The sequence below is a fragment of the Eurytemora carolleeae genome, unplaced genomic scaffold (assembly GCF_000591075.1).
Source record: "Eurytemora carolleeae unplaced genomic scaffold, Eaff_2.0 scaffold92, whole genome shotgun sequence".
Lineage (NCBI taxonomy): Eukaryota > Metazoa > Arthropoda > Copepoda > Calanoida > Temoridae > Eurytemora > Eurytemora carolleeae.
In genome coordinates, this window is record NW_019396280.1 from 255,623 (window position 1) to 273,836 (window position 18,214).

The following is an 18,214-nucleotide window of genomic DNA, read 5'->3' on the forward strand; positions in this document are numbered from 1 at the left end:
TAAAGCCAGTAAAATAAAGGACTTGAAAATGAAGCCATTTATCATAGGACTTGAGATTAAAGCCATGAAACAAGGGACTTGAGAATAAAGCCAGTAAAATAAAGGACTTGAGAATGAAGGCGTTAATCATAGGACTTGAGATTAAAGCCATTAAACTAAGGACTTGAGAATAAAACAATTAATGAAAGGACTTGATAATAAAGCCAGTAAAATAAAGGACTTGAGAATGAAGCCATTAATCATAGGACTTGAGATTAAAGCCATTATACAAAGGACTTGAGAATAAAGCGATTAATGAAAGAACTTGATGATAAAGCCAGTAAAATTAAGGACTTGAAAATGAAGCCATTTATCATAGGACTTGAGATTAAAGCCATGAAACAAGGGACTTGAGAATAAAGCCAGTAAAATAAAGGACTTGAGAATGAAGGCGTTAATCATAGGAATTGAGATTAAAGCCATTAAACAAAGGACTTGAGAATAAAGCGATTAATGAAAGGACTTGATGATAAAGCCAGTAAAATAAAGGACTTGAAAATGAAGCCATTTATCATAGGACTTGAGATTAAAGCCATTAAACTAAGGACTTGAGAATAAAGCCAGTAAAATAAAGGACTTGAGAATGAAGCCATTAATCATAGGACTTGAGATTAAAGCCATTAAACAAAGGGCTTGAGAATAAAGCCATTAATGAAAGGACTTGATGATAAAGCCAGTAAACTAAAGGACTTGAGAATGAAGCCATTAATCATAGGACTTGAGATTAAAGTAATGAAACAGCTTAATGTTGTCTTAAAATGTTTCATTCAGTAGAACATGTTTACCCTAAAAAGGCTGCTTAAAATTTGAGGGTTTTAAAATTGTTAAAATATAAAAAAGGACTTAATATTATAGTCTTAGTATATAAGGACTTTTATTTATTTTCTCTAAGGTTCCAAGTTTCATTCTAAATATAAGATATTAGGCTATTAGCAGGTGTGGGTTTTCAAAACTGTTAAAATTCATTTATCTTCAAGTTGAAATTAAAGAAATAAAAAATCAACGTTTGATTCAAGGTCTCATGCTAGGTATAAAAAAATGTTGATTCTGGGCAATTTCAAAACAGTTTAAATTTCTTTATCTTCAAGCGCTGAAATATAAATCAATGGTTGATTCAAAATCTCATTCTAGGTATAAGAAAATGTTGATTCTTGATACTTGAACTGATAAAATTCCATCATATTCAAGCTGAAATATAAAATCAATGGTTGATTTAAAACCTCGAAACTGATGAAATTCGTTCATCTTCAAGCTGAAATATAAAATCAATGGTTGATTTAAAACCTCATTCTAGGTATGAGAAAATGTTGATTCTGGGCTATTTCGAAACTGATGAAATTCGTTCATCTTCAAGCTGATATATAAAATCGATGGTTGATTCAAAACCTTATTCTAGGTATAAGAAAATGTTGATTCTTGGTACTTGAACTGATGAAATTCCATCATCTTCAAGCTGAAATATAAAATCGATGGTTGATTCAAAACCTTATTCTAGGTATATAAAAAAGGAGATTCTGGGTTATTTCGAAACTGATAAAATTCGTTCATCATCTTCAAGGTACGTGAAATATAAAATCAAGGTTTGATTCGAGGTCTCATTTGCTAGGTATAAGAAAATGGCGTGTCTAAGCTTTTTTAAAACTGTTAAAGACCAAATTAGAAAAAAGAATTAGGCCCTCGTTCTAAATATAAGAAAATGGCATGGGTTTTCAAAACTGTTAAAATTCATTTATCTTCAAGTTGAAATTAAAGAAATAAAAAATCAACGTTTGATTCAAGGTCTCATGCTAGGTATAAGAAAATGTTGATTCTGGGCAATTTCAAAACAGTTTAAATTTCTTATCTTCAAGCGCTGAAATATAAAATCAATGGTTGATTTAAAACCTCATTCTAGGTATATAAAAAGGGGGATTCTGGGTTATTTCGAAACTGATAAAATTCGTTCATCATCTTCAAGGTTAAATATAAAATCAAAGGTTGATTCAAAATCTCATTCTAGGTATGAGAAAATGTTGATTCTGGGCTATTTTGAAACTGATGAAATTCGTTCATCTTCAAGCTGATATATAAAATCGATGGTTGATTCAAAACCTCATTCTAGGTATATAAAAAAGGGGATTCTGGGTTATTTCGAAACTGATAAAATTCGTTCATCATCTTCAAGGTGAAATATAAAATCAAGGTTTGATTCGAGGTCTCATTTGCTAGGTATAAGAAAATGGCGTGTCTAAGCTATTTTAAAACTGTTAACGACCAAATTAGAAAAAATAAATAAATATAAGAAAATGGCTGGTCTGAGCTCTCTCAGAACTGTAAAAGCTCATTTGACTTTCTACATTGACAAAATCAGAAAATCAGAATACGAGAGAAAAGTGGAATTATATTCAACTCTATATGGAGGAGATGTTTTCGCTGAAGGATTCAATGGAATAATAATTTATAATATTAAAATTTGATTGAGATTTTATAATCTTATCATTGTTCATGGTTGAAGCGGACTTACCTTATATATATAAAAGGTTTTCAATATAAGTAAATGTACTCTGCGTGGGTTCAGTGCAAAGGGGCACTGGACCCACGCATATAGGGTTCAGTACCCTTTTAAACAAAGGCACTTTTTGGACTTTTGGAAAAAAAACTAATGCAATTTGTATAGGACAGGTGGATCTGTTTCAACCAGTCATGATGTATTTTTATCCATCTGGAAATAATCGAAAATTTAATGAATATTGAGTTTCCTGGTGTTTCATGGCAAAACAATGGCAAATTTATAACTTAATTTTTTCAAAATTGGTTGATTATTATTTTTTGCTTTTTTGAAATAATTTATATTTTGGTTTTTCTCTGATAATATATTCCATACGAAGTACAAGACACATAAAACCTAGGATGAACATTTTAGGAAAGTAATGGAGTCTTTATTGAGTGTACTGGGGTGAACTGTGAAGGGGTTGATGAGCCAGTTGTGAGCCACAAAGAGCCAGGAGCTGCCGACTATAGTAGCGTTAAATGGGATGTATTGTTCCATCGTTTGCTGTCCGCTATTAGAACTGAGTCCTCAATCTGTTTCAGCAATATAATGATTGAAATTAAATAAAAAGGAAGAGCTCTTATTTTCCACAATCTTTAAATTGTCTGCCACACAAACACCCCACTACACAGAAGATGCTTATTATGGGGAGGGGGGGTTCTGTCCCCTCCCATAACATTTATGGTTATAATATCCCCTCTTCATCGAGAAGTTTTAACTACAGATCTTAAAGTAAAATAAATGTGTTTTTTCTTCTTGTAATTATTAGCNATGCATGACTAAGGCAGGTATTGAAAGCAGGTATATATTAAAGGTATCCAGTGTACTCTATACGCAGGATATTTCAAATAGCAGACAGATTATCTAAAGACTTAGTTCGAAATTATCAAGTAGGATTCTTGGATATCTACAATTATTGCAAAGGCTATTCCGAATTTTAGTTCTGACATCCATGTATTTAAAATATCCGTCAAGGTATAAAATATACCAGAGAATAGGTTATATTGGATCTTTTAAGATATCCATCTTAGATATCATAACATTCATCCACGGGAATTTCTTACCCCCATCTAGTCACAATAAGGAAAAGATCAAATGTATGCAAAATTACTAGGACGGCTTTGTGACCCCGCAGCTTCTCTAGTTTTGAATTTATGCTCTTCTGAGAAAAGAAAATTTTATTGTTTAAATTGGAAAACGATTTTTTATATAAAATTTACTTTGTCACGTTTTGTGGTTTAAATCGTAAAGTAAAGTTTTAAAACAAATATTAACTTTTTAATGAAACCAAATTAAGGCAGAACTATTGTGTTTTGAGTCTATGGATCAAGCATAGATTTCAATTTTATGCTCAAACCTACGGACAGTGATGTCCCTTCGGTTGATGGTAGTTTCTGGGGTTTTGTTTTTCGTCTATATTTTCTTTCATATTCCAAGTTTGGCATAGTGTAAGAAGACAAATGTTTTGTAAATTGTTTATTTTAAACATTTGCTTTTCTTACTCTATGTCAAATTTTGACAGAATATATATATATATATATACAGTGAAACCCTTAATAAGGAATACATCGAAAGAATTCATCAAATGTCGTATTCTTCACTTTCCGATAATGGAATGTTGCAGATATTTAGTTTTTTAATTAAATGATTATATGGAACCCTTTAAAACCGTTCCCGCATATTCATGGCTATTTATTCATTTTCGCAAATACTGAAATTTACGTAATATAGTATGAAACTCATTGAAAAATTGTCAAGACGACATTTGATAAATTCTNGAAACAGTTTCTCTAATTATTTACTTGTAAACTTGTAATTTGAAAATTGCTTGTTAGGGATCAAAGCATTATTTTAAAAAGTCATCTTCGTGGTATCGATATAATCGACGACCACTGTACTTGAAAGACGAGATTTTATTTTTTACCAATCATAGCTGTAAAGGGTTATTGAAGTTTTCTTGGTTTAAAAATTTATTTAAATTACGTTTAGAACCTTATATTTATAATATTTTGAACCCAAGAACTCTTTGATGAACATTTTTTTTATTTTTGTCTAATTTGTCTAGATCAAAGTTTGAATGTCCCATTTGTCTGCTCTGTCTGCGGGACCCTCATCAGACCAGCTGTGGGCACAGGTAGATGAGTACAGGGTACATGTAAAACTGGATTTTCATGTACAGCGCGAGAGTCAATCTAAAACGAGGATCTTTTTTTGCATGGTAATTTCCTAGAGAAGGATTTTTGGACCAGACATTTGCCCCGCCCCCCCCCCACCCCTACTTAAAAAAAATGTGCATGAAAATGAAATTTTGAACATTTGGCCGCAGCGCCTGGCCCCCTAGCCTGTCCTGGCCGGAGCGCCTGGCCCCCTAGCCTATCCTGGCCGCGGCGCTCTATAAAAGATTTATAAAAGCAAATTTAACAGACTGGAGTTTTGAGATCTTAGAATTGTCAGAATATACTTCTCATCTTATAAGGCATAGCTAAGTGTTATAACATTTTTTATAGTATATTTTATTTATTCAAATTTATTAAAGGTTTTGCTATTCCTGTATTCTAACCTGGTTAGGAGAAGGGAAAACATGTCCAGACGATAACTGTAGCTTAGGTCAGACTTTTCCCCTAGTATCTTACAGAATCAAATTTTAAGAAATATCTGAACACAATTTTAATAAGTTTTTTAATTTAATTAAAAAAGTTTAGAGACAATAAATTTAATTTATTTTAGGTTTTTTAAATTTTTAATTAAAAGTTTTTATTATCTTATTTTTAAACTTCATTAAATCTAGTTTTACAAACAGCAAAATGTTTAGGTGAAGGAGATATATATGCTGATACAGGAATAACAGAGAAATGTTTAGGTGAAGGAGATATATATGCTGATACAGGAATTAACAGAGAAATACTTCAGCTAAAAGTCAGGTTTGGAATTTTTCTGTCTCCAAGCCAAAATATACTTTAAAAACCTGTAGTTTTTGCAAATTTTTCTGCGCGCCTCAGAAAAATATAAAATAATTTAATCGGTAAAAGTTTGTCAAAAATCCCAGACTCAACATTGCACAAGTATGTGTGCGGCCATTTTAAGAAATGTAAATTAATTAATGATGGATTTTGAAATGGGTATACTTGATTTAATAATATTATCAAATTGATAGTTTTAGGTTTTTTCTTTGCAACTCTACCAATCCTTTATTTTTATATTCGATTAGTTTTTAGTTTGTTTACACATGCTCTTTGTTATTGTTTACAAATGTTTAGTATTGTTATTATACGTGTTTATTGCAGTTAAAAGGTGATTATTATTGTTTACAATCATTGTTTTTTTACAATCTTTATTATTGTTTACAATCCTTGATATTTTTTACAATCTTTATTATTGTTTGTAATCCTTGATACTTTTTACAATCTTTATCATTGTTTACAATCTATACTGTTGTTGAAAATCTTCAATATTGTTTACAATCTTTATTATTGTTTACAATCCTTAATATTCTTTACAATCCTTAATACTTTTTACAATCTTTATTATTGTTTACAATCCTTAATATTCTTTACAATCCTTAATACTTTTTACAATCTTTATTATTGTTTACAATCCTTAATATTTTTTACAATCTTTATCATTGTTTACAATCTACACTATTGTTGAAAATCTTCAATATGTTTACATTTTTCTTGACTCAGATGCTTGTACCGAGTTGAGGGGTGTACTGCAGAGATGAAGGTAGCCGACAGAGAAGCTCATGTTAAAATCTGTTCTTTCAAAACAAACAAATATACGGTAAATCAACCCTCAGAATAATAATAAATTTTCTGCAAATTGTCTTCGGTTGAATTTAACAAATGTGGTTATTACTTATGGTTTATCTAGTTCTTTATTGCAGCGCGTCGGTCAATATAATTCCATATTTGATCCCGATGGGATAGGGCTTGAAAGTACATTTTGGTGTGAAAAATACACTTTTTGTGTCATTGTGAAATTTCGCAATGTGGGTTGTTAAAAGATAATAAGAGATAAATTATGTTATACAAAAAAATAAACATTCCCTTGCAGCATACAATCTGCAGAATGGAATTGTTCTACAACTTGACACTGTACTCCCATTTCTCCCCATCAATCAATCAACATTTGGTATCGCATTGAATGGAATATTATTGACGCCTGCTTTATTGTGTAAAAGAGTGCCTCTATAGAAGTCATCAAACTAGCCATTCACAGTTCATATGATTTTTGCTTTTCAATAAATCCAAGCTCGGGATTAATAAATCTTTTCCAGGATGACATGGAATCTCTATCCTGCACTGATTGTGGTGAGCTGATAAGTTTAGAGAATCAGCACTCAAATATAATTTGTCCTAGGTATATCTATTATATACAGGGTTACCCACAAACTTGAATGAATGAAACTTTAACGATGACCTGAATTTTTTTGGTTACAACGAATTGAAGGCTGATTTCGGGTGTTTGCCTTGCATACATACTTGCATTCTTTAATTGGTATTTATTAAGATTTGGCCCGGAAAGAAACAATTTTTACAGCTGCAAGGAGTCATAAATGTAAGAAGATAGACTGAATAAATTCAATACAGTCGGCTCTGAAGTCGCATATTTTAAGTGTAACCCTGTACGTATATACAGTCTACACTATATAATTGATTTTGTTTTCTTTTGTTTCTAGCCCGCGCGTTGATAGCCTTTAAGATGTTTATTTACTTTACTATACTATAGTTTTTTTTAAAGATTCTTAAAGATTCTTTTTAAAGATGAGCTTTTTTAAATTATATCCAAGTTTTATGAGATTCTATCAAATCGATATTTGTTGGGAGTAATGTTATCTTTGAGCTTTAGTCACTATCTAAGGGTTTGATAGTTTAAATTGTCTTTGTTAATTTTTGATTGGGTAAAAATAAGTTTCTAAAGTTTTTAAAATTATCTTTTAAAGAGCCCTGGTTGCCTGTCCCTTTAGCTTAGTTGGATGCTCCCAGAAGATCCAGAGAAGTGAACTTCAAGAACATGTCAGGTTTGCAGTTTTAGGAGATCCTCCTTTAAAAAGTGGCATTTCCGATTGACAACGGTACTTTTGTGGTGAAACCACAAATAAAAAATCGGTTTTCAAGAAAAAAACATGAATAACTAATTCATTCTTCATTAGACAAAGCTTTTAAAGAGAGAGGCTGGCTAGACATGGTTATAGTTGAGCTGAGAATGCATGCATATTGTAAAGATATCATCCCTCCAAAATTAACAATCTATGAGGATTTTAAAGATTGAATTTGCGCTCTTGCTGAATAATTATACACCGTAAAACGTGTCATTGGTCTCAAATGAATCCTACCAACTTTCTCTACAATACTGCATTTTCAGCTCAACTACCATGTCTTATCATGTCTTAAAAACAAACTAATTTTTTTTAATTGTGGTTTCACGAAAAAAGTGACAGGTGCATATTTTACTTAAGAAACAATGAAAAAAAAGTAACAGAATTTAACAATTTTTGATCAATTAAATAAAAAAATTGATGTAATCTTCCACATTTTGATCTGATTAAGCTAGGTTTCAACCGCTGTAAATCGAGCATGCCTTATTTTAAAAATGGAGAGTCGCTTAAAATTACGCCTACATTCTCTTTAAGCTTTGAGCCTTAAAACCTGTATTTTTTCTGTAACTTTTCTGAAATACTAACTTTAACAGACGGAAATAAGAGATATAAAGTAAATGAGGATCCATCATAATCTAAACTTAAAGTTTGTTTCCTTTTATTAAAAGAGGATCAAAATTTGGCGGACAATCCTTTTTCATTGATTTCTCGAAATCTCTTTTTTAATGATATTTGATATCCAAGAACAGAATTTCTTGGCGCTTTAAAAATAAAAATTGTTGCTAAAAACCGTTTCGGAACAATTATTAATCTTTTTTTTATAAAATTCATGAGAAATACGATTTTCAGACCAATTGACGTTCAAAAAGATTGTTACAGACTACAGGATAACTAATTTTCCATTTCTCTGAGTAAAGCCCTTATATGTAGACCTAAGAACAAGGCTTTTCTAACTTTTGATATAGATCTCAGATATCACATCACATGCAGCTGATGGCTGAGAAGCTGCTTAAAATCCAGCAGCAGCAGTCAGCTGTAGACTGCTGCTATACCCAGGAGTATCCGGAAGCTCTAGCAGCTTCTCCTAACTGCTCCAGTGTCCCAGGTAGAGTACAGTGAGTTTCAAGAAAGTCTGGAACAGGAAGACGACTGTTAGACTCAAGTAATGATTTTAAATAGTTCAATGAATATTAAACACAACAAGTGTGCAGGAATACACATTCTTAATCTACTAATGAAATAAAATGAAAAATTAGATACAAGAAAATGCGTTTAGAGAAAGTGAAATAAACCCTATCACGATTGGGGACCCCGCCCCCTCCCCCTCTTGTCATTTTTTCTCCTTTACTTAATAGCATGTTTACACTAGAGCGCTCCGATGTACTTTTGATGTTTTTTTTCAAACCTTTACCATTACTTACATCAACATTACTTACATTAGAAAATAAAAATTAACTCTTATCATCGTAAATAAGTAATCTTATTCAATTATTAGTTTCTATAATCTCTCATTATTCACAAAGATTTTCTACAGATTTTCTGGAATTTTTGTTGAAAAAACGACGTTTGAAGAATTTGTAGAAATACGCGAACAAATTCATAGAAAATAAGAAATTCAATATAATGATGAAAACGAAATAATTAATTCTAACATTGATTTATTGACAAAGGAATTGAGTTTTTGCCACAAACTCTGAATTTATAATCCGTATATCTTTGGAACCAAATGTCGTTCATATTTGATATTTCAAACTTATATCATTTGATCTAACAGAATTCATAGTTTGAAATATCTCAGGTTTACGACATTGGAATCCAAAGATATACGGCTTAGAAAATCAGAGTTTGTGGCAAAGACTCAATTCCTTTCTTCTGAGAAATATGTTCCTAAACACCTAAGAAATTCAATATAACGATGAAATCGAAATAATTGATTCTCTCATTGCATTAATGACAAATTTCTTCTGAGTAATATGTTCCTAAACACCTAAGATCAAAATCAAAATCAGTCTCTTTATTGATTAACAGGAAGTCCCCGGCTGACCAGGAACCAGGAATTCCGAGTCTCCGGAAGTAATCTACAAAATAACACTAAATTACTCAGGTACAGATTAACACGATGTGAAACAATCCTAGGCATGTTTAATAAATATTTAATGATTGATATTATTGCTCACAAAATTATTGTCATCGCAAAAATAATTCAAATATTTCTGAAAATTTTATTTTGAATAATCGTGTAATTTAATAAATTATACAATTCTTTACCATGCATACAATTTGCCACAAACTCTGATTTGCAACCTGCAATGTCGTAAACCTTAGATATTTCAGGTTGGAAAGATTTATTATGTAATTTAACTCGTTCTTAATTTAAGATAAAAGAATTTTGTGAATAAAAGTTCCAAAGCATCAGTTTCAGTTTTTTTTTAATTTTAATGCAAAATAAAAACGATTTTTAAAAAGAATATTGTTATCTATTTTTCTTATAACAGAAAATAGTATATTTTTAAACAATAATTTGTTTGCAGAGAATGCTTTCAACGTTTGATCCAAACCGAGCAAAAAAATTGCCAACTTCAAATAAGGTAACACAAAAATATTAAATCTAAAATATTTTAAAAGGTTAACAATTTTCTACATTGTACACTGTTAAAAATCCTAAAATTTTTTCTTCAAAATTATGCACAGAAATTTAGGGATATCACAAAACTTTAAAAAAAATTTTATATCTAATAAACAATTCAATAATTAAATAATTTGATTATATAATAAAAATTCCAGATTAGAGCATCTAGAGTCTCTAATTAACCAGAACACTACAGGTGACAAATTATCCTTATTATCTTGTTGTTTAATTATTCTTTAAATATGTTATTATGCGAGAAAAATTAATGAAAATGTAATATAGGCTCCGACCTCTTATAGATATGAAAGGTTGCACCCCCCCCCCGTGATTCTACTTTTCCAGATTAAGTTAGGTTTAAATAGTTAGATAGTTATGGGAGATTGCTCTTTTTCAGAAGGAGCTAGGGTGGGGAAGTCAACAACAAATAAATTAACATCAATTAAAACAGGAATTTGACAAGCCTTGCTTAGGAAAAATCCTATTTTCTTTATAAAATACTAGATGAAGTGCCCGGCGTTGCCCGTGAAATAAAAAAATCGAATTTTGAAAAATAATTTTAAATTCTTTTTTTTGATAAAACAATTTCTAATCGGTCCAATTACGTCAGAGTAAAAATAAACATTTCCTTTTAAAAAGAATAAGTTTTTTTCTTTCAGAGAAAGAAGAGGAATTAAAAGGAAAGCTCTGTAATGGAAAGTTTGTCTGGAAAATTAGGTAAAAATCACGAATATTTTTACGAAGAAAGAGCAAGGTTGATTCAGAGCGGCTAAAAATATCCAGTTATCCAGGCGAGAAACCTCGTAAGAAAGTCGACTATAGTTCACATTTTTTACTTGATTATACAAAATTTTCGATAATTCTTTAGGGCACTTTCTGAAATTCTCAATGTAACAAAGTGTCCGTTTAAATACGGTATATTAGTGAACACGTATGAAATTGAGAAATTAAGTTGCTTTCTTGTTCTATTTTATTGTTATCAACTATTTGTTTACTAAGGAGACAATAATATCTTTAAAAGTTAAACTGCTCATAATCCATGTTTAAGGCGTAACTTATCTGGTTTCCATTTGACAACCAGAGTGAAAAAAGCTAATTTATTTGGTTGCTTATTCATCCTCATCAAAATAGTGTTATATTTGAAAATAAGACAGTTCTTTAAACTGAAATGAAATTTAGTTTAATTTGAATGAACATTTTATTGTGTTTAGTGGGTTCGCCAGCTTGTATCAGAAGATGGTTGAATGTCCGAGTTTTGTAATCTACAGCAGGAATATATTTTCACATTTTGTAATCTACAGCAGGAATAGATTTTCACATTTTGTAATCTACAGCAGGAATAGATTTTCACATTTTGTAATCTACAGCAGGAATAGATTTTCACATTTTAACGAAAGGAATTGAGTCTTTGCCACAAATCTGATTTTCTAATCCTTGTATCTTTCCAACCCAATATCGTAGACCTTAGATATCTCATACTATGACACTTGTTGGATCAAATATTTTAAGTTTGAAATATCTAGGTTGTACGACATCGGGTTGCAGAGATATTGGGATTAAAAAATCAGAGTTTGCGGCAGAGACTCAATTCCTTTTCAAGGAAACTTTAAATATTCATTGATTAAGAGTATCAGGGGGTAATTACAGTACTGAACCAAGTTTTTTAAAAAGATTAAAAAATAAAAACTTCTACAACATACTTTTTATCATGGCGTTTTTAAATATTTATGACACAAGCTCTTGATGCAAGGATGTTTGATTTTTTTTTATTTTCCTTCAAAACTACTTTATCAATCTTCTCCAACCAAATTAAAAGAATTATCTTTGAATTGTTGAAAAATATTATGCTTCTCAGACCGTTCTATTCTTCTGTATATGGATACAAAATGTGCCTCAGGTAAATTATTTTCAAACCTATTTTTTTTGCTTTTTTTACCATGACCATGACCATGACCATGACCATGACCATGATCATGATCATGACCATGACCATGACCAGGACAAGGACAAGGACCATGGACCATGAACCATGACTATGACTATGGTAATGACTATGGCCATTACATGTGAAAGAAAATGTATAGATTTCCACAAACCTAATAATATGATTATGAAAATATCTGCGGTAACACAATCTTATGAAATTCAGGTGCAATATAACTTTGCAAAATGGAGAACAGCACTTGGGAGTCTTTCTTCATCTCATGCAGGTCTCATTTCAACATAATCATTTAATTGAACCTTGGCAAAATTACAAATTTTTAAAATTTTTGTTAAATTCTAGAATGTTAAAAAACCGAAACTGGAAGTTTTATCTTTACTAAAATCTTGATTAAATTACCGACAAATGCAATGTCATGTTTAATTGTTTAAATCTTTTTTAAAAGAGCATATTTTTACATATGTACATAGATCCAAACTGATATTAAATAGTTGCAGCATCAAAAAGAACTTTTCTTGGTTTTAGATTTAAAGAAGTAATAAACATAATTCTAATCAATTTTTTTTACAAGAGTTTGCAAACTTTGAATATACATATTTTGATTATTTCTTGTACCTCTCTTATGGATAAAAAAGTATATTGACAGAATTGATTCCCTTGTTAAGTAATGAAGAAAATCAGATACCATACGCCCCCCCCCACAAAAAAATAAAAGGAAGACGACTTAAGGCTAAATTTATGAAATTAAATAGCCCAATGTATATGTGTGAGCCGAACAAAAGGAATAATACTCGAAAGAGGGAAATAAGGCGAATAGGCTAGGGAAACACTCTTTTCTACCGGCCACACATAGATGAGAACAACTCCTTGAAAATGTATATTTCAGTAACGAAGGTTTCCTACAACAAAATACAAATTGTTATTGACGTACATGTGTATAAATAATGATTGTTAATAAAGATTAAACAGTTAAGGGTAACTAACAATAAATGGGCGTTGATGTGAATCGAACAATTGGTTTATAAACATGTACCATTGAGAATTGAATAAAGGCTTTAAGGTATTGAAATTTCTAGGTTTTGCAGATTTAGTGGATCGTATTTTATTACTGTTGTGAATCGATAAATAAAGGTTTAAAAGGTACTGTTGTGAATTGGAAAATAAAAGGTTTAAGATATTGTTGTGAATTAAGTATACGGAACTTACAATCTAGAAAACTGTGGTAGGGCGAAAAGTTGTTTGAACTGAAGTCTAAAGCAATTTAATTCTTTTGAAATAAATATTTATCTGGTTAAAGTAATTTCACTGTTTATTTGTAAATGATTCACTGAAAATTATGTTTAAATTGATTCTTTTAATGCACTTTAAATTCCATGAGGTTTTTGTTTATATTTACGCGAAAGCCTTGGAAATGTTTGGTTTGGTAAGTGGACGGAGGGTCCAACGAAGGTACAGTTTGTCAGAGACGACCTTACAACAGAGTAATTTTAGGGGTATGGTTCACAATATGAGACACAGCAATTGTGCAGTTTAAACAGACCCATTAAACTAAAAAAGAAGATTTTAAAGCCACTGCCTTTGTAACAACATTAAATACTCTTAAACATTAACGTCGTCTTTCTAGTTTACAATTTTCTGGTTCTCACTGTTTTCTCTTTTAATCTCAAGTTATATCTAGAACCTACAAAGCTTTGTTTCAAAAAAGTGTATGGCAATTTATGTGAGGATTGTAAACAAACAAAGTGCTGCTTTGGCTGAAAAAAAAGATAATATTTAACCAAATAAATTTTTTTTCCTCATACTTTTGCGTAAAATCAAAAGGAGTTACGAGGTCACGAAATTGTAACGAAATAATAGGAAATAATCATTTCTTAATTAGTAAATATTTCAGGGGGAGAATGATGACAGTGTGTTTTGGCCTTTCCAGGGATCAATCTTTCTTACAATACTAAACCAGGGCCAAGGACTACACAGGTGAACAATTGCGTTCCATAAAGGAACTGTTGACGTGATCTTTAGTGGCCCCCCATTTAAAAAGTGGCATTTACAATTTACCCATCATCTTATTTTCAATGACAAGTGTTGAATTTTAACAATTTTCTACAGCATAGATATGTAATCACGTATACAGAGAATTCGCCGTTTTAAAATAATCAATTTTAAGTTCAAATATCTAAGGATATTATCCATTGTCAGAACAAGGTTTAAAAGGTACCATATACAGTGAAACCCTTAATAACGAATACATCAAAAGAATTCATCAAATGTCGTATTCTTATGATTATATGGAACTCTTTAAAACTGTTCCCGCATATGCATGGCTATTTAATTATTTTCGCAAATACTGAAATTTACGTAATATAGTATAAAACTCATTAAAAAATTGTCAAGACGACATTTGATAAATTCTCCCGATGTATTCGTTATTAAGGGTTTCACTGTATGTTGGGTTATTTGAAATTACATTTTAAATCCACTGAAAAAAGAATAATCTATTGCCAACCTAAAAATCATTAAACTTTTCTCCATGCGCACTGCGCAGCGTTGCAAACAAAAAGAGTTAAAGTTTCGATTAATGCATTCATTTCAAATGATTTATTTAATTCTGCAAATTATGTGGCTCGGAGTCAAAATCGCGGGGGTCACAGGGGCTAAGCACCTCTCCCCTGCCTCGTTACAGTCACCAATGTGCTGTGAATCTCCGTATCAAGCATTGATCACCATTCACCAGCATATGCAGGCCTACTGATTAATCCTCGATAACCAATTATGGTTAAGATATCGATCTTGCATAATCATATTTAACAGATAAAAGTGCCTACATTGAATAGCTAGATCAAACATTTAAGAGAAATGATTCGCGACCTCCCAATATATTAAGGGAAAATGTATCTGAGCACCTGGAGTCGGATCCTGCTCTTGGAGCTTTCCAGAAACCAAACTCATTCAGAAATCTCAGGGGGTTCGGATTCCAGGTTAAAGATTTTTTTTTAAATCAATGAGACCCGTAAAACTGTTGAATAGTAAGACAACATTTGATGTAGATGTTTTATAAGTAGCTTGAAAATCAATTTATATTATTGATTGCAATGGGTCTGTGTACTACTTATTACTATATTTCATTTTTGTTGGAATATTTAAATACTTAAATCTTAAAGCCGTCTTCCTATTCCAGAGATTTATGTTCCGTACAGTGTATCTTTTGTAATCCAAGGAATATAATATTATGAATGTTTTGCAGAACAAACTTAATGTGACTAGCATTGAAGGTGTGTATTTTTGATGTACTTCTTACAGCTAAATCGACTCTAGTTCTTAAGCAATCCTTTATTTGAGTGTGTCGTGTCTCATTCACAAGGGTGCCTGCAGGCCAACTTTTGTCTGATCTAGACTGACGGAGGGTTGATATATTTTATACTTTGGTGGTCTCCATTTTTTAAAGATAAAAATTGTGTTTCTAGAACCATACCCCCCCCTTCCCTCCATTTAGAAGTCTAAAGTATGTTTAGTTTAAATAAAAAATAGATATTAATAAATTAAAATAAAATTAATTAAGGAGTTTGTGAGACTAAACTCTCTGCTAGCTGGAGGATTTATTAAGGAAAAAAAGAAATAATATTTTATAATTTCAAATAATTCAAAATTTTGTGTTAAATTTGTTTATAACTATCTCCCCAATTGTTGTAATATCTTAATTATCTCTGGCTGAATTTACCGTACATAATCCGGGAATTAAACTTAAATCCTTTAAAGGAACTGTGTCTGTAAGCGTAATTTCAAGTGATCATCCATGTATAGAGGACAATGCCCGATTTACAACCTTAAAACCTTTGTGTGCTCTTTTATTAATGAGATATGGGTGTGTAAACTTATCGAAATTCCCATTTGTATTTCCATGTTGAGTTCTTGGTGTACGTAGTGGTGAACATTGGAAATTACAGCTGAAAACTAGCGGGGTTCGATAAGTTTACACATCTCGACGAATATACAACGGGTTTAAGGGTATCGTTGTAAATCGGGAATTTCCCTCTTTTCATGGAGGCCGGATGGTCATTTGAATTGAAATTACGCTTACAGTACCTTTAATTCCAAAGTTTACGTTATTCCTTAGCGCGCTTTCAGAAGCAAAATTGTTACCCCCTGTAAAAATTATTTTCTTTTTGATAGAATGATACGTTGATCATAAAAGCTGATGTGACGCAACATGAGGAGGTTTAACGAAAAGAGAGACTTCTGTGATTTTAATATTGTTAAATCTTTTTCATGAGGTTTGTCTGTGGCTATGTGTTTTTAAGAATATGATAAATGTACTCTTTGAAATTACAGAAAACATTCATTGGTTTGAATTTTTTGAATAGTTGTAATAATTGATTTAAATAAATAAAATCACAACATTAACTTTTTTTCATATTATTTTTAGCTTCCAAATGATTAAGTTCTTTTGGTCTATGGTTTTCAATCCATTGTTTTGCCATTGGAGTTAAATCAGTTTGTTCGAAATGTGCAGTAGGAGGGCAGTTGAGTAGGAGGGCAGGGAAAAGGTTTTCCACGCAATGGCATTTTTTTACGATTCGTTGCGCTAAATTTTACGCAATGATTTTATTTTGCGCATGTTGCGTAAAACAATTCGCAATGAAGATTGCGCACTTTTGCGCAATAAAACCAACCGCAATAATGCGCAAAAACAGTTTTTATTTTGCTTATCATTGCGTTTATTGTAATTAACAATTCACAATGAAGTTATTTTGCGCATAAAAAAAACAATATTGCGAAAAAACTTGATTTTGAGCTTCAGATAGTAAAAAAAATAACGCAAAATTCATATTTGCAATGACAACATTTTGCGCAATAGATATTGCGAATCAATGCGCAAAAATGTTAATATTGCGCGCAACCCTAATGCGCAAAAGGAAGCAACCATTGCGCATCATTGCGCGCAATACTATTGCGATTGGAAACCCTAGCAGGGAATAGGGAGGCAGTAGGAGGGCAGAGAGTAGGAGGGATAAATATGTTGAGTATAAACATAAAAAAAAAATACCGTGAGTGAAAACAAGTCAGAAGATACAGAAAAACAAGTACCTAGAGTGGAATCAAGAACGTAAGAAAAAAATCGAGACCAGGAGATAAGAAGAAAACAAGATAAAAGAAGAGGAATTGCTGAGCCAAGGAAGTTGGTTAAGCAGAGAAAAATCAACAACAGAATGAAGGCTGAGAAAACAGGGAAAGAAAGAAAGTTCAAACTGAAAAATATGCAAGGAGAATAATACGAATAGCTATTCTATAAATCCAACTCGTTATGAAAAATCCACAGCTGTATCCAGAACAAAGCAAAGACAGTAAGAAAGTTAATCTGGTTCCAGAGAATCAACCAGAAAAATCAGAGAGACAACCAGTAACCAGCAGATATGAAAGGATTAAGAGCAATTCTTACAGTTGTGAAAACAGGTTGTCTCAGAAAAAGAGAGATATGAATTGGAGGGGAAGTATTTGGAAGTTGAGTTGGGGTAGCTTCAGATGGTAGGATATATAAGAATATAAAGACTTCTTAATCTTTAACCAGCAATATGATGTTCTCACTCTCTAATGAATCGATGTGGTTGCAAATTAAAGAAGTATATTGATCAGATCTGGTCACATAAAGAATATAGGGTTCTTTGCACTCGCTTTGACCGCGAGGGTGGTACGCGGGTCGAACAATTCTTTTCTTCTTTGTAGAGTTACATCTTGAATCCTTCCTCTTTACTGATTCTGTAGCGACTGTGTCTACTGTCTAGCCTGCTTTTTTTGCAGATTGCCAAATTCAGGGCAAATTTAAAGATAGTAATATTTGACAATATAAACACTTTTAGGCTTAAAAGATATAAAAGTAAAAAACATGAAAACATATTGATAACTTTTGTTTCAAGGGATCTAAACACCCCTTTAGCTAGGCAGCATAATAATGCGCAAAATATTCACACAGGCTGGTTTTTTGCA

The 18,214-nt window shown here is 31.5% G+C and overlaps 1 protein-coding gene across 1 annotated transcript; it reads left to right on the forward strand.

The window, feature by feature from the left end:
- Positions 1 to 4,605: 4,605 nt before the first annotated feature.
- LOC111700075 (TNF receptor-associated factor 6) lies at positions 4,606 to 16,633 on the forward strand. Its single transcript, XM_023470889.1, has 18 exons — positions 4,606 to 4,703; positions 5,106 to 5,176; positions 5,382 to 5,490; positions 6,253 to 6,349; positions 6,846 to 6,928; positions 7,512 to 7,589; positions 8,633 to 8,772; positions 9,696 to 9,771; positions 10,199 to 10,255; positions 10,452 to 10,492; positions 10,953 to 11,010; positions 11,505 to 11,564; positions 12,149 to 12,190; positions 12,443 to 12,503; positions 14,127 to 14,209; positions 15,117 to 15,210; positions 15,792 to 15,836; positions 16,403 to 16,633. Exons 4-18 carry the CDS (start codon positions 6,287 to 6,289, stop codon positions 16,451 to 16,453), a joined length of 1,032 nt encoding a protein of 343 aa, XP_023326657.1. The 5' UTR covers positions 4,606 to 4,703; positions 5,106 to 5,176; positions 5,382 to 5,490; positions 6,253 to 6,286; the 3' UTR covers positions 16,454 to 16,633.
- Positions 16,634 to 18,214: the final 1,581 nt, after the last annotated feature.